Source organism: Enoplosus armatus, chromosome 1, assembly GCF_043641665.1.
Source record: "Enoplosus armatus isolate fEnoArm2 chromosome 1, fEnoArm2.hap1, whole genome shotgun sequence".
NCBI classification, from domain to species: domain Eukaryota; kingdom Metazoa; phylum Chordata; class Actinopteri; order Centrarchiformes; family Enoplosidae; genus Enoplosus; species Enoplosus armatus.
The window spans coordinates 24854481-24872208 of NC_092180.1; the positions used below are offsets into that span (position 1 = coordinate 24854481).

At 41.8% G+C, this 17728-nt stretch overlaps 1 protein-coding gene across 1 annotated transcript in view; it reads left to right on the plus strand.

Annotated features, from left to right (window-relative positions):
- Positions 1-17728, plus strand: part of LOC139282448 (A-kinase anchor protein 13) — a 74679-nt gene that overhangs the window by 21191 nt on the left and 35760 nt on the right. Inside the window, exons 8-10 of the mRNA XM_070902172.1 lie at positions 190-275; positions 10862-10916; positions 17467-17612. Of these exons, the coding sequence (XP_070758273.1) occupies positions 190-275; positions 10862-10916; positions 17467-17612 (287 nt within the window). The remainder of the gene's footprint in view (positions 1-189; positions 276-10861; positions 10917-17466; positions 17613-17728) is intronic.

Genomic DNA, 17728 nt, shown 5'->3' on the forward strand with positions numbered 1-17728 from the left:
CTGTCAGGGAAATTTTAATAGTACATAAGAACTACAGACACAAGCTACTACATCACTATACTCGTCAGTGTATCTGCAGTGTGGATAGACAAGACTCAATTCCTTTCATTCTGAACACTTGTTATTGATTCCTATATTTGGAGGATTTGCCATTGCACTGATTGCATTGTGTTGTGTGCATTTCTCCAGAGGTGGAAGTCATCATGTCTGAAGAAACTGTAATTGGTGCCGGTGAGGAAGAAAATGGCCCAGCAGAGGAAACAGACTTCTCTACGGTAAGCTCAAAGTCTCTACTGTCAGCTATCGAGCTCTGCTTTGTTGAAGATGTAGGTTTGATTAACATGAGTCTAAAATGAGTCATTATTTGCCAAACCTTTGAAACACCCTAAGTAGCCTTTGGCACGAAGAGGATGCGATCAAACAGGCAACCAAGCTCAGTTCCTGAGATATTACAGGGCCAGGGGTAAAACCTGGCTTGAAACTAAAGTTGAGTAGAGTGTAACTAATAACATTCAGCTTTACAGTGTTATTAGTTCCACCTTTGCTTTTCCTGCTATGACAAGTCAAATGTGTGTTGTGAAAAAGGTCTGTAAATCTGATTCATTCAGGAACTACAAAGCAACAGGAGTGCTCTGATGCTAGCACCAGAGCAATGATTTAAATAGTTTAATATTCATTTAATAATTCTGCATCCTGTTAGCATGGCCAATCTGCACCACAGTTTGTAATAACACCCATCTATAGATTTAAGGCAAATTTAAACTTGCACTTTTCATCTGCACAACAGAATATAATGGGAAATATGCCTGGAAAGAAATATGCAGTTCATGTTCCATAAAATTAATTTTGGCTCCTTTTGCATCTACTTTTCGCAGAATTGCTACTATATGTTTTGGTGTGTAGAAACTTAAGATTGTTATTATTTATCATAGCCAGGAATTGCAAGATGTCTCCAGTAAAGTGCGCCAAAAAATTTGGGGGGTGAAGGAAAGGCAGGATTTGCTGATGAGCAGCTTGATGTGCCAAGTAGAGATTTGCAGAGAGTTCAGGAATAAACCTGCCTGGGACATTTTTTCCTCTGGGTAAAACCTTTGAATTTGAGTCTTGCAGCTTTGTCTGTTTTTTGTTTTTTGGTTAGTGCAGTCATTCAACAAGAAATATATTACCTGTTGGAGTCTGACCTCTACATTTACTTTACTGTAAATTTCAACAGGATCTCGCTCCCTCATCCTGTGGAAGTCATGTAATGCAGTTCATTTACTGCCTCAGCTCAGCCGCTGAGCGCATGGATGCGATCTTCAGTAGACAAGGCTTTACTCTGAAATGTTGCTGACTGACAGATTCCTCAGCAGCCATAGACTGGAGTGGCTCTGCTTATTCCTGGGTTGCGGTCTGGGTCAGTGGCTTGTTCTCAATGCCAGATGTTTGGCTGCAGGATACACAGCCTGCAGGATGCTGGGGTCGCCAGCAGAGGGCGATGTAGCCTCGATTGCGTCACTGGAGTTTTTCCTCTTGACCAGAGAGAAAATTTAATGACCTGCCATTTGATGATGTTGAAATCTCCTGTAATTTCTATGATGAGCAGGCAATTTGGAGTCATGCTGGCTGTTCACATACTGGAGATGCAGCCTCAGAACTTACCTTTAGCATTTTAGTTTACACTATGGTAGTAACATCCACATGCAAAGTGTGTGAAACATCTTTATTATAAGAAGAATAATCGTTATCATTATAACAATCACAATTGTGAAACATAAGAAAAACACGTTTAAAAGTGTATATAGAGAAGATTATATAACTCCAGAGAACAGCAAAGAATCAAACTGATTGGATAACAGGATCTAAATGACAGCAACAGCAACTAGCTGCATGAAATGAGATGTAAGGTTAATGAAGTAATTAAAATTACAAAGAGTGTGTCAATGTTTTGACAAGATGTAAGCTATTTAAACGGCAGATAATTTAGTCCTGGTTGATTCAGAATGTATGACATCTTCTGCATTTCATTACTACAGTAAGGTTCAGTGTGCTGCCGTCAACACATTGGGCCACCAATGTTGTTTTATTTATGTGGGGGAGAGGTGGCATTCACAGCGTTATAGAACAAGCTCTGCAGCTGCCAGCATTTTCCAAGGTAAAGAACTCAAGTGAGTGAACTTCACAGCCAAGAGCAAGAAAAGGCAGCACTACAGGATGATATATACAAATATGTACTGTAATATAGCCTATATGTCACAGTCACAGGCTTGACAGTGTCTCCCTTAACTTTGAAACACCTGGTGCTCTGTGAAGGTCACAGATTTGTTTGTGGCTGCCGGGCTTCACCCCTCTGTGCTATTAGCCAGCTAAAGGCAGGACCAAAGAACAAAGCTGGATTCTCATGTCAGAATCAACCCACAGACTGTAGGGACTACCACATGTGTACATGGATCTAAATATCATCCAGGAGGCCACGCTAGAGATCTGGTGGATGAGAGCAACCTTAAAGCCTACAATGCCTCAAACAAAGGACAGAATGCTGAATTTAAAGATGGTTTTGTAAGCTCTTGTCCAGCTGCTGTCCTGCAGAGTGGTAGAGAGGCAGTTGCATTTCTTCTCTTCCTAGAATGCCAGGGAAAGACGTTCATAGTTACATTATAAGGTTCCTTCGTTTATATTCCTTCTTTGAAATGATGGTGAGAGAGAGTGCAGCTGTGAGGGTCCACATAAAGTTCACAATCGGCATGTGTGGAACACGTCCATGTACCCTGACATCCAGAGTGGTATATACAGAAGCCTGTGCCTGTCCGCCGTCCACCCTGCTCTTATCGTTCTTATCCGTTTTTGAGTACATCAGGACCTTTGAGCTTGGGCTTTGGAGAGTAGATACTTCCAAAGATAGACAACAGATTAATCAATAACTTACAATATGTAGTCAAACATAATTAGAGCTTAGATACAGTATTTCCAGCAGTATTGTATCACAACAATAAGATTATATCGTCTTTTTGTTTGATGTTCATAGCAATTACCATCAATTAGATTTTTTACATTTTGCTTACATGTGCCATTGTGATATATGTTCATATATGATTTTGAAGGATTCATATTGTAATATTGATTATATCACCAGGCCTAGATTTAATAAATCACATGTGGGGGGGGAAATCTGACGCGCGACCTGCACTGGTGAGTGACAGGCCAATTCTAGCTCTGCCCCTTGTGGATGAATATTCAAGTGAGGCCATTTCTTTGCTGCTTACAGCTCTGCCATAATATCACTCCCAACTTGTTTCAATATGGCCACTGGCCATCATCTGAGAAAGGTGCCATCACACCCTGAAGGCGCCTCATGTGGCCTCAGTCCTCATCCAGCAGGGGGTGTTGAATCTCAACAGGATACATTCTGATGATTGAATCACATTAACTGAAGTAATGCCCTACTGTCATCTGTCACACTATGACAATGTACTACTTTGGCTGGCTAATTTACAGGTTGAGAGAGACACATTCACAGCCTCACTGAGGAAGAGAGAGATAAAATACAGAGAGAGAAAGAGAGAGAGAGAGAGAGCAAAGGCATGAGCCAGGCAGGGTCAGGAGAGAAGTTGAGAGGCGACAGAGGAAAAGAAAAGGGAGGTAGGGAGGGAAGCAGAGAAGGAGGGAGGGAAGAAGAGAAGGAGGGAGGGAAGAAGAGAAGGAGGGAGGGAGTAGAGCTGGAGTCTGGTAGAAGGCTGCTTCTGTGGCCAGATGTGAAGCTTAGCAGACAGCTTCAGCTCTCCTCAACAGTGTTTCTGCTGGATTTTAACCCTCTGTTCAGTAAATCTGCTCTGGATATTTAAGGGGAAATGTACGAACGACACAAGCGGAGGTACAGTCTCTGTGCCAAAGGAGAGAGAGCTGTAGACGTGGTTTTGATAAAGGTAGGCTACCTATCCGTACTTTCCAACAAATTTGCAGTGCAAGTACTGCTACTGCTACAGTAGTAACATTTGAACAGAGGCTTTGAAAACAGTTGTTAAGTGCTTTAAACAGATACAGAATAATAGATTAAGGTAAGAAATATAAAAGAAGGACTGAAATCATAAAAGTAAACCATAAAAGGGAGGTTGAAGATAATTAACGACATTATTACATTACATTAAGTACCTTTAAGAGTGATGTAGTAGTTTAAGCTCCTCAGACAGATTGTTTTTAAAGGCCAGATCACACTTGTTCTCAAAAGCTAAGTAAAACATAATCATAACTGTCACAAAGTGCTTCAACATGTTGTGGCAAACCTGTAGTCGTCTGCCAGGGATATTGTGATGGGTTTCGCTGTGTTGCACCCTGGGAGATGATTGCATGGTTGTTGATAGTGGCCCTCCAGACACACAGTGCTGATTATTTTGGGGTGGAGTGTGGTTTTCGGCTGTACGCTGCATGGGTATGCTGTATGTGACACCAAGACAGATGCCTGCACTCCATCCATCTCTGTGGAATAACTGTGTATGAAACTTAATGAGGCTCAGACAGTTTAAGGTCTTTCCGGGATTATTTGGTCAGGATAGTGGGTACTTGTCTGAAACACTATAAAGCTAAAACACAGTATAATGTCCACTGATGTTCTTAAAATGTTTGTCACACTGCAAAGTTGGGACATTTCTATCCCTCTCAGAGGTCCTGTTAGTGTACCGTAACAGTTCTGTGTCAGACCATTTGAACTGGGTGTTCAGTGGAATCTTTCTCAAGGGGATCTTTACAGCACCCAAAAGTGCTATTTAGCCCAAACGGCACTACAGATATAGAAACCTTTATGCCTTTTTCCCACTTTGGCTTTTTCTTTTGGCTGTAAGGCAGCAATTAGTCCTGTTGATTGTTGGTAAAAGTGTTGTGGTATTAATCATAAGACATTCCCTTCCAGTGATTAGTGATGAGCATACTTATGTGGGTAGTTTAGTTATTAGAATAGTGGACAGTTGAATCAGATGCTACTGATTAGCAGATGACTCTGAAAAATCTCTATAAATGTACATGATTATTATTTCGTATCATTTTCTTCATGTTGTTGCTCTACTCGGCCCCTGCAGCGTGGCTGTAGGGGTGGCAATGTGTTAACCACTTAAACTGAAATATCAACAATTTAATGGATCACCATAACATTTGGTACACACATTCATGCCCCATGTTGAACTGTAATAACTTTGGTGATGTACTGACTTCGTGCAGCGCTACCAACGGGTCAAAGTCTTACTCTGTCCAATACTTTGGTTTGTGACCAAGTTCAATGAAGTCAAGTAAAACTGCCACTGGAACTCAGCAGGAGTGAATGTCATTGGACTATAATGAACACAGTAATGATAGTAGTAAAATAAACTACTGTGCAATTCAAAAATATGAACTGATATAATCAGTTTGGTGGCACCTGGAAGTTTCTGGTATTCTTCATGTATGTTTTAATCTATCTATAATTTTGTCATCATGAGACTGTAATTTTGCTGTGTTGGTTTATTCTAAACACACATCTATTGTATGTCTGTCTGTCCCGTTTTTCCACATCTGAATCGAGGGTCTAAGGACAGAGGGCGATTTTAAACCCCTTTGAGGCAAATTAGTGATTTTAAATTGGGCTCCATAAATAAAATTGACTTCATGTCACTTGACTAAATATAAAGGGGACACAACTTGTACAATGTAGACGAAACTTTTCTAATATTATCTAATCATCATCAACTGAACAAGACTGGATGATTTAATTCAAACTAAGCTAATGACTCAAAACGGAACCATTTCCTATTGCTTGATGAGTATTAGCTGTAATCTAAACAAATAACCCGCTGACTGAAACCTGGACTATCAATTATCATGCATAAACTAAACAATGAACTCCACTACAGTAGACGATTGACCTACGGTACGTCATGTTGACCGTCATGCTGTCTGCCGGTCGTGACATCCAGAAGCGGAGCAGAGCAGACTGGGAGGTACTGAGAGGAAAATATCTATGAAGTGGATTGCTCTGGTATATGTAACACCTCTCGTTAGTCTATTGTCACTTTCTAAACTTGTTCCTGATGTCAGCTCCTCTTTTCACCCGAGGGGTGAAATAACAAGGATGATAGTCTGTGTGTGTGTGTGTGTGTGTGTGTGTGTGTGTGTGTGTGTGAGAAAAAGAGAGAGAACTCTATGATGGTGTGGGAAAGAGGCAGCGCCGGGCTAACGGTTTCCTCTGGCCTCAGATGGAAACAGGCGTTCGGCCAAATGACTTCATTCCAACCAGCGTTTCACATCCCAGCATCTCTCCTGGCCTGGAGTCACAAAACACATCATCACTTCACTTACCAAGTACAGTAACTGTGAATAAGCCTTTATACTAACTAAGACAGTGCTACATTATATACAGGCACAAGCAACACGCGGAGAAATAACACATCTCCAGATTTTCTTTTCCTTTTTTGGGCACATGTCTAACATCCGCAGAAATAGTTGTTTCCTCTGTAGTCAAAGTGCTACAACCTCTGACTCTTGACCCATTTGCTTGTAATATTGATGATCTGCTCTCTGAAGGTTATTCTTAATCATTCTGAATGAAACAATCCAAGTGTTCTGGTGATTAAAAGTATAGTCCTTCAATCCTTCATCATGCTGAAATAGTCTGTCCCTGTCAGCTCTACTTGTACTTGCACTATTCTGTAGCTGACTGTGGCCTATGACCTCTCTGTGAAGTTTAGGGAAAATGATTTCAGTAAATGAAGCACCTCATAATTGGTCTTAAAATAAAAAGTAGTTGGGTCGTAGTTTGACAGGTTTGCTTTTATCCTGCTTCAGTGTTTGGTAAGTTGAATTCAGTGCACTTCCAAGGTGCAACAGAGAATAGCCTTGGCCTCAGGTCTGCTGCCAGCTGCCCTCAGGGATCAAACCATTTATGCATACCTGGCTGGAAACGGTCATTCAGTCAGGCATGGCATCCTCCAATGCTGCGGAACCTCTCTGGCCGCCTGCCTGTTTAGAAACAAGGCAGTGGTCCAAGTCCTGCCTGCCTCGGCATGCACACACACACACACACACACACACACACACACACACACACACACACACACACACACCAGCCCGCCTTTTATTTTTAAACCAGATGTGTTTTTACTGGGTACAGTTTAGATTCCCCTGATGCTACAAATATGCACTGGGCTGTTCAGACTCTGGGCTGCCAGCTTTCGGGGGGGGGTGGTCAGTTCTTCACTCGCTGGCTGACTGACTGGTTTGCAGGCCTGCTAACTGGCTGGACCACTTGTTTGATGAATGTATGGTGTATGGGCTGCTGACTGCCTAACTGGCTGTCACCTTGTGCCTTTTGGTTTGTATTGGACAAAACATACTTACCTCCTCAACTCTACTCATCTTACCTCATGTCCAACCCGACCTTTTCCTTTCATCCATAGTGCTTCTTTTCAGCTTTTTTAAAAACCATTTACTTCCTTGTGTGTTTCTGATAATGTTGTGACCAAAAAGCTGAAGGTTTGGTTACTGTTGATCTCAGTGGATGCTATGTTGGCTAAAACATGAGTTGAAAGAAGCTTATTTTTCCTCTTTTCTGTGACAGATTGAGACACGAACCACTGACTTTTGTGGCAGCTTAAGGGTTGAACCATCACCACTGAACCATCAGTGAACCGAATGAGAAGTTATCATCTGAAAGGAGAAGTTGATGCTATTTCATCCAGACTGAGCAGTATTCTTTCATTCTTCACCAAATAATATGAACTGCAACACACTGCCAAAATAAAGCAAAGACATGAATAAATATATAACTTCCATTAATAGCAGGCACTTCCACATATGATCACCCCCCAAGAGAAGTATCCACTTCATATCCCATCATGCCTAAGAGTTCAGTTCACTGTATAATTAGTGCCAAAACAAACTGACGCTGTTCTGGTGGCTCACGGTGTGCAAACAGTCTATTAAAACACTTAAAGCTGCTGTTTCCTTTACTTTGGCTTTAATCTGTATTTTATTCAGGATTCTTTGTTTCCATTTGAAGTTCTTCTGTCTCTGATCTGCTGTAAGGTCAAGCCATGTAGCCTTTTGTAATTTGTTACAGTCATTGGCAGTTATTTAACTTCTGAGCAGAACCTGTGCATACATTTATGAGTGTGTGTGTGTGCGTACTGGCGCCCTCTGTGACCAGCTAATCTTTCCTCGTCAGCGTGTTTGTTCTCTCTCAGCGGGCTCTGTTTGATATCTGAACACAGCTGTGAGAAAAAAGGCCAGTGTGTGTGCTGTCTGTGCATGCATCTGAGTGTGTGGGTGTGTGTGTGTGTGTGGGTGTGTGTGGGTGTGACTTGATGAGTGAAAAAAAGGAGCATAAGTGTTTGTAATGTGTGCATGTACACAGTGCCAGTTGGTATGCAAGTGCCTGTCACTGTGTTTGTAGGAATGCAAAAGTATATGGTCACAGTGGATACTTTGACACACACACACACACACACACACACACACACACACACACACACACACACACACCACTCCCAGGCCTGGAGAACAGAGCTCAGTGTTTCTCTGGGTCTCAGCGGGCTTGTCACTAGTGTGCTCTGGGACAGTTGAGGGTTAGTTGTTGAGAAACTGAGCTCAGCCTCCTCACCCCCAAAGCATTCTGGGAGGGTTGACCTTGCTGGTTGGTTGGGACTCACCCATCCCCCTCTGTCCTCTGTCTTTGATTAGTTTTTAGCCTCCTGATTGTCTCTTGTTTTGTTTCTGTCTGTTCTCCATTTTCTCAATAACGGCAGTGTATGTGCTCCTGATTAGTTTTGACTTCTTTTCCTCTTTTTGTCTCTGGGTTAGTGGGTTTTGTCTCTGACATTGTCTTATAATGCGTAGGTCGGCAATTTTGAATCCCCTGTGGGAATGGCGGACTCTGCCACCTCTAGTGAAAACTACTATGTAGAGAGGTAATTACGGAAAAATGCAGAAAGATCACAAAAGTCTTAAGGATTAAAACTTTAAAATTATTTATCATGCAGAAATGCATTTACTGCTTTAAGCCTCTCAAATGTGAGGATTAGCTGCTTTTCTCTTTTTTTATATTATATCACTGTACATTTTGAATTGCTGGTTTGAAAAAAAACCAACCAGTTTGAAGACCCTGAGCTCTGGTTAAGTATGCAATTAATTGATTAATCGAAATAAATTGCTGGAGTATCCATTGGTTGCCTGGCAATCTTATGCTGATGACAAGGCAAGGAAGTCAGTGCATCCTTCCAAGAAATGACAAATTAGTGTTTTTACACTTTGGTATTTGTATTAAGTAAACAATTAATTCATTAATTTGTATTAATTAGCAAGCTTTAGAGGTGCTCATAAGTGGACTTTGTTACTTTGGGTCAGAGTCGGGCCAGTTGTTTCCTAGTGTTTCCAGTCTTTATGCTAAGCTAAGATAATCAGCTACTGCTGTAGCTTCATATTTAATGGACACTCATGAGAGTGGTATTGATCTTCTTATCTAACTCTCGGCAAGAAAGGGAACACCTGTAAAATAATAAGTTGCTGCCGTATTTTTTTAATCTAATGCAGTTTTGCGCTCATTCAGTCGGAAGACTATATATCGATTTATATCTTATTCACTTCACACCAGGAATAGTTGTTTTCATTCAAGTATGTATCAACATCACAGCATCACTCCCACTGATCCGTTAAAAGCTCCAGGATCCACACAGTGGGTGTGGTGTGACTGAAACTCACAAGTTGACTTGTTGGCCCATGGTGGAACAGAATCTTGTTCCTCTGATTCCTCTTTCAGATTAAAGGTTGTGGTCTTCAGATCAGGGACCTGTTTATACTACGTCTGGAGGTTCCTTTGTACAAGTCTCAGACAGCCAAGTTTAAAGGGCCATGCTAAAGCCTGTTGATCTGAGTCGGGCTTAACCTGGGTTTACTGGGGATAAGAGTTAAACGGGAAGAATTAAGGAGTGGAGGAAACAAGCTACATGGAAGAAAGGAAGGAGCAAACCACTGGAGGACAGACCACAAACGTATTAAAGGAGGTACCATCTACAATCCATTACAGTAGTTTCAGCTCTGTTCAGAAATCACTTGACCCCTAATAAAAAAGCCATGTTTTCAACCAACAAGGCTTTTGTCTCTGCTGAAGAGCTTGGTTTTGGCAATCTGGCTTGGTTAATAGATTATTAATCTGTTTTTAGTTCACTCAGTTTGTACAAGGGACATGCTCAAAATCAAAGCCCATCATCTTTATCTACATGTCGTTGATGGAGTTCATTAAAACACAATGAGCTTCTCTGAGCCTCTGTTAGCTTCACATTCAGAGCTGTCAGTCAAATCTGCAGAGCTTCGGCCAAACTGTCGAAGCTTTTGTGTTGCCTGCGAAAGAGGGGGGTGCCAGTGGCTTTTATAGCTACAACCAGCTCTCTCACTCTCACTCACACGCACACACACACACACACACATATACACACACACACACACACACACACACACACACACACACACACACACACACACACACAGCTGTTGTATAGACATTCAGACCACAGAGGAAGCAGAGCCCCAGCGTCGTGTGTTTACAGCCAACTACAGATCTCTGACAGGCAGTTTGTGTGTGTGTGCGTGTCAGTGTGTTTGAGTCGATGTCGGTGTGACTGTGAGTTCTGAAGGCTGAAACCAGACCAAAGTTAGATCTTTCCAAACAGTTCCTCTTGGAGATGGAGCTGGAGTGCAGCTACTAGTTCCGATGAATACTCTTAAGTCTGAGTGTCTTATTGTTGCCTCCTGTCCTGTGTACCGAGCAACACTTCCTAACTGCCACGCTGGTCTGCATCATTACTTCTTTGTGGGTGACGATCACATGTTGCTGAGGCTGATTCAGTGTCTTCCTGTTTCTCTGTAGATCCACCGAGACAGAGAGGCGTCGTTCCATCAGCCCTGCAACACTCAGCACTCAGGTAAGAGTTACTCTCAGCCGCAAATGATCCAACCTTTCTGCTCAGAAAGGAGTCTGAATTCAGATAGCTTTTTTTGTGTATGTTTTTTTGTGTTTTGTTTTCTAATTTAAGAGGATTTATGTATATTGCTATGAGCCACACTGCAAGGTTGCTTTCTTATCAGTGACATATGTGTAGAAGTGGGTCATTTATGCATTAATGTTTATGCTGGAAGACGCTGTATTCTTTGTCCTATGAAGCCCATTTGTGATAGCAAATTGATGTTTGGACTGGTGGCTTTTCAGACAGTCTGGTTGACACAAAGCAAAGGCACATGCATCGTTTGAGCATTTGGACAGCAGCTTTTTCTTGTTGGATTCAGTACTGTAAAATCAGCTCTCTGACATTTTTCTTTCTACTCAAAAGACGATATTGAGACCATCAGCCATCATTTAGCTGGTCTGAAACGCAAGGCATTTGAGATTTTGCAGCCAGATACTGGTATTTTTGGAGTGAAGCTTCTGATAGTCTCTGATATTTTAGTGTTGATATACAATATCTTTAATTATTTGGCTGGTGCCATGCAGTGAATTTCAAGTATTCAATATTTCACCTTGTAGTAAATTTGGGGTTTTGTCCTAAAGGAAGATTTCTGAAACGGCTCATAAACCATCATGGTCTAAAACACGGACATATACTGTAAACATGATGCGAGTGGTAACTAATGTTAATAGCTAACACAACGGTGATAACTGTTCCTGTATAACTCTCAGGCCTTCTTATTAACCAACATGGTAAATCAGCTGATAAATGTGTTGCCTTTCACACATGGCTGGATTGCTGTAATGGTAATCAAAACCTGATTGAACATTTTCAAATAGTTGTTAACAACAATTCTACTTAACTACTTAAGCTATGTTTTTTGAAATAAGGGTACTTAAGAGGACTTCTTTAAAAAAAACCTCATAGCAGAACATCCACTGGACTAGGACAGAATTTCATATGAGACACTGTATCAGTAAGGCAGAAGACAGCTGGCTAAAACATACCAAGCAACTTTGGAGTGTTTGAGTAAATGACTTAAAGGTTGTGTGTGGAGTTTTGAGCATTAGTGGAGCTGTACAGCAGTGTTTTGATGAGCCGGATCCAGTTTTGTATCTCATGCTCAAGCAGCATGCAAACAAAGGACGTGGACGCACGCTACATGCGTGGAGAGGATGTGATACACATTCCTGCCAACTGCTCAGGGTGGTAACAGTTGGAGGTATTCCAGTTGACCCCTCAGTGATTTTGGAAGTGGCCCTGTACATGTAACACAGCTAATTAACGTTAGTGCCAGTGGTGTCTCAGAGAAACAGCAGGATTGACTGTAGAAACATGGCGGTAAGACATGGGATGTTAGCTCAGCATCAGTGGTAGCAGTAGTTCTTCAGTAGTCTTTTTATATACTATGTCTTACAAGCATCCTGCCTTCACCTCTGTTTAAGTTAATGTTTAGTTCCTTCTTTGTCTTCTTCTTCTTCTTTGTCTCAGTTTCTGTTTTGTTTTCTATTAATGTCTTTCGGTAGTTAACAAGACTCTACAACCAAGCTAGCTCTTTAAGGCTGTAAAGCAGTGCCTTGAGCTGAATGCTAATGTAAACTTGCTAACATGCTTACAACTTTAACATGCTGATGTTTAACAGGTAATATTTAAAGTGGTCACCATGTTAGTTTAGCGTGTTAGCACAACATTTGCTAATTAGCACAAAACACAATGTCATAAGTTACGTATTAGGCCAGAAACTAAAGTGTTGGACAAATGAAAGGTTTGACCTCATGGTGGCGCTAGGTGAGCAGTCAGGGGATCACCATAGTCATTAGGATTTAGCCTCTGGGGACCATTAATGTTTGTACTAAATTTCATGGCAATCTGTCCAATAGTTGTTGAGATATTTCAGTCTGGAACAAAGTCGTGGGCTGACTGATCGGTTGACATTACCATCCTTAGACCCACGCTGCTAGTGTGGCTAAAAACAACATTAGCTCACAGGTCACTGCAGTAAACGGTTGATTGTTTCCATTGCAGCTGTGCATATGTTTCAGTCAGCATGTGGTTAATGACTGTAAGAGAAATATGAATCTGAAAAGAATTAGATTAATATTTCTCATAGTATGACATATGTAGCATGAGAAAAAGGATTCTTTGACCTCCATAAGATGAGTCTGTCTGCAGAGAGACCAGTCTTAATAAAAAAGACCAACAGATCGATGAGCTGGATCAGGCTAAGAACAAACTGCCTTTTATCTGCGGTGGAAAACAGATGAAACATCAGTCTTTCAGACAGAGAAAGAGAGAGAAAAGCCTTTAATGGATGGGATGAAGCGATACAGAGAGAAAGAAAGAAAACGCAAAGATGGAAAGAAAGGAAAACCAGGAGTGTCAAATGGAAATAAAATGGAAGGGTGGGTGAGGGTCGGATTTCCTCTGCAGCAGCGGGGACAGGTCGACATCACTTCCTTTCTGGTGGAAATATTTCTCTCTTTCTCTCCTGCACTAAACTCCTTCAGCCTATGTCTCTCTTTCTCTGGTTATTCATTTTGTTAGGTTAGCTATAGCAGGTAGCAACAGGAGCCATGATTCGCAAAACCACCCAGGTCAAGGTCAGGGTTGAGACCTCAGTGATACTCTGCTCTGCTTGTGGAGTTACAAGTGTCAGGGTTAAACCATATTGCGTGGACAATTCCCTCTAGCATGTTTTCTGTACATGTTAATATCAAAAGCTAACCCCCTAACCCTATGCAGAATGTTATATGTTGTTTAAAGTTTGGCTTTACGAAGGTTAGACACAGTGCCAAAGACAACATAGAAGGGACTCAAGAGCACTTGATTCACTACTGTTGTGCAAAACCTCATTTTGGTGACTGAATACATACATTTCATTTGACGATCTCGCAGAAAAACAACTGAAGCCTCTTCATATGTGCACGGAGCATGCTGTGTATTGTCTATGGTGTATGATGGACCTGGGTCTGCATCCCATAATACTGTATAGCTGGTTAATGTGTTTTTGGAAGGCCACAGGTTGATAGCTTGCCTGGCTGCCTGTGGTTTGCTAGTTGCTGTTGAGAGTCATGCTGCTGCCTGCTTTAACGCGTTGTGTGTAATGTTGCGTGATATAGTGTTTATCATGGCTGAAGCCGCGTCCTGTTTAGCTCGGCTCGATTCAGTAACCCTTATTTATATAGGAGGAGACGCGCTGGGTGTGCCTTGGGTTCAAGGCAAAAATAATACAGTGAAAAGAAAAAACAAAGATATAGGAGTAAATGGTGGTTTTACATGAATCAAAGTGAAGGTTTAAATTACAGTTTGGTTAAGTCGCGTACTCTCCATAATGTGTGCAAGGAAGACAGCAGAGGAAAGATTTTAATTTCCGTGAAAATTGGGGGCTATATGTCGGCAGTCTCCTAACACTTTTCATTATGCATTTAAATGTTTTGAGTTTTTTTAACAACAGTTCAATTTTGTGTGTTGCTCAAACTAGAACATTGAACAGCAGATGGTAGGGTGATGGCTGATTATGAGCTGATTCACTTTAGCTAGTCACAACAGAAAAAACAGGCTGCTCTGCTTTAAGGGCTTCAACAAAAAAAAGAAGTCAGTGCGGCCCACTTTATGTTGTTCAGACCTCAAAGTGCATCCAGTGTGGTCAGCCCCCAGTGGTTTTCTCAGTTTTATACAGTGACTGACAGGCTAAATCTTCTATCTGCAAAAAATCAGCCCGGTTGCACAACTTTAACATGTCACGTCTTTAGAAAATGCAGGACAAGGAAATATGAGGGAAGAAGGAAAAATAAATAAGGTTTTATCTGTAAGTGCTGATAAAATCTGCACTTAGGGAAAACACTTAAGGTAGCCTCAGTGGTGACTTATCTCGACTAACAGTATGAAAATGTGCAGAGAGGAGTGTTTTGAGACAGAGAGGTCCGATGGATACTTTATCTTGTCAGGTATTTCTTACCACATTCATTTCTTCAGACTGGATGATTTGTTTGGATGATATCTGCTTTGCAATTTTTCTTCTGCCGCATTCATCTAACAACACACACCTCTCCTCCTGAGTTCAGCCTGACTTCCTTTTTCTTCGATTTTTCTACAGAGCCGTACAGTACCTGTGTGTTATTACATGATAATGATATATTTCCTCTAACTACTCCATCCGAGTGATGTGGCTTTTCACTTTTTTACAAATTCTATATTGACCCCATTAGTCCCTCTAAAAGTCAATGATATAAATATGTTGCATATTAGTCAATGTAATCTACAGGTGTGTGAGCTGATTCACATTCAGCCAACAGCCTCAACCACCCACTGACTCATCAGAGGACTTTACACCTGTTCTCTGTGTGTGCGGGGGTCTGTTTGAAAGAGAGGGAGGCAGACAGCTGTCAAAGCTCACAGTCCCCTGCTAGTTTTGGTGGACAGGTGTGAGGGGGTGGAGTCCGAGAAAAACTCCCAGCATCCACTTCTGTCACCACCACTTACCACTCTCCCAACACAGGCACATTCCCATCATGGTGGGCTTGTGACCTTATAAATATGACGAACAACGGGCAAAATATCTTTGCATCAACATCCAAAACCACCTTGGTCAAGGTTAAGCTCTGCTGTAGCACTTGGGGTCAAAGGTCAGTTAAGTTTTCTTATTTGCACTGTTGTCCACCATCTTGTAAAGGAAATTGGCTTGTGATGGTGACATGAGGTGACCATCTATATGACATCCTCCTCTATGAGGCCCTGTGTGTAGCTCTACTGTTCACAGAGCAGCTCAGTGATTGTTTGACGTACTTCAATACTTGAGAGCTGCTGATTTAGATGATCTTATCATGTGTTTTTAAGTTGTCTGTGTAACGTGTGTGAGTGCTACTGTACTGGTCGATATTGTCATCCTTGAAGACCTTGATCCCTGCTGACTTCTTGGGCTTAGCAGTCTTTCAGACAAGGCTAAGTGAGTAGGCCAGCAGTGAGTAATAAGCAGTCAATCAGTTGCAGGAAGTCTGTGACTGTGTCCCCCAATTGGTAGTTTGTTATTGCAGTGTAACAGATTCTTGCAAAAATGCTGTCATTGACCACTCCCACTGCAACCCTTTGTCCCACCTCTCGAAACCCTGATGGCCCCCTCCTCTGAGCTGAATGTTCAGCCTCCAGTTTCCTCAAGCGCCCACTCGCTGTAGTCAGAGATGATCAACTGCATTTGGGATCTGCCATTGGTGCTAACCTTCATTCTGTAACGCCATTAATTATTAATTATTGTAGACATATTCACACAGAATCCTGGTCCTTCAGGGATGAAAACTTGCACACGCACGCACGCACGCACGCACACACACACACACACACACACACACACACGCACTTCCTCTTGCTCATATGAGCACAGGGAAAATGTTCCTGAGGGATAAAGAATAACTTCTGCTTTTTTCGGGCAGAAATAGACAGAATCAGAAATGATGCAAAATAACAAACTCAGTGAATGATCTCATCCAGTTGCTCTTGGCTTCTGGCTAAAGTAAGCCCACTGTTATACATCTGTAGCTGGGTACAAACTTCCTCTTTTAGTTTGGCCTGGGACATTATCTGTACATGTCCTTACATGTACAAAAAACTGCAGCGCCATGCGGCTGTTGTGTAAGAGATGTTGTACTGTGTGCAGACTTTAGAGCGGATCACTTGTTATTCAAGGATGGGGCATCTGAAATAGTGTATTTAAACCCAAAAATGGCTCATGGTGGGTTGCTGTTGAATACCTGCTATGGTTAAAGAACACTAGTGGGACTTGATAAGAAGTACTGAACTGGGATCTTAGACCAAGAGTTTACAGTGAGAGCAATGGTTTAAAGTTGTTTTTGTGTCTTGAAGATATTACATGTGATTCATGGCTATGATTCAGGTGGGGAAGTGGTGACTTACTCAAGTACACATCAATGTGACTGATGTTTGCAGGCAAATGACTTTAACTTTAAAGTTCATACAGAATCCAGCAGAAAGTCACTGTAAACGTCAGTGTCCAGTTGGCCCACGGGCTAACTAATGGTATATGTGATGCTGCTCTGTCATGAAAGCTGTTTTGCAGTACAGCATCAGCATTTTCAGTTGTCACTTTCTCTGGGGTTTTAACTTCAGTCCTGCCCTCAGACCTTTTAAACACACAAACAGTAGTTGTTTGCCTTTGCAGTTCGGCACAGACGGCTTTAGTCAGGACAGTCGGCCATTGATCCACCAGGCTTTTCACACCTTCTCAGATTCCCTTTTCAGTCTTTTCACTCATGTCTAACAAACCTGCTCATGTTTTAGAGAGGGAAATGAAAACATGTTATTTTGGAAACCTGGTGCATATCAGTTTAACAACTGAATGATCTATTTGAGAAAATAGTTACACGGAATATAACTCTAATCACATTAGACCAGAACGTTTTCCTGATTAGAATGTCAGGATTTCTCCCGTATTCGTATTTCTGATAGCTCAAGTTACACATTTGTGTTTTCAGCCTGCTAAATTTCAGTGTTAACACATTGTTGTTGTGTCTTTCAGGATCCTCACACTCTTCAGCATCTCCCAGTTTGCCCAGTAGAACCAGCAGTGCCACCAGCTGTCCTTCCACAGCTCACAGAGACTCTGGGAGCGACATAGAAAGCTTCCTAAACGCAGAGCCGGGATATGACAGCGTCTTCAGAAAGGTCAGACTCGCTGCCGTCTCTTTGTAGCTGGGGTTCGGTGGGAAAGCTTTACCTCCAGGACAGACAAACTGGACTTGTGACTGGAAGTTTGCCAGCTCAGTTGTGTTTATGAGCTA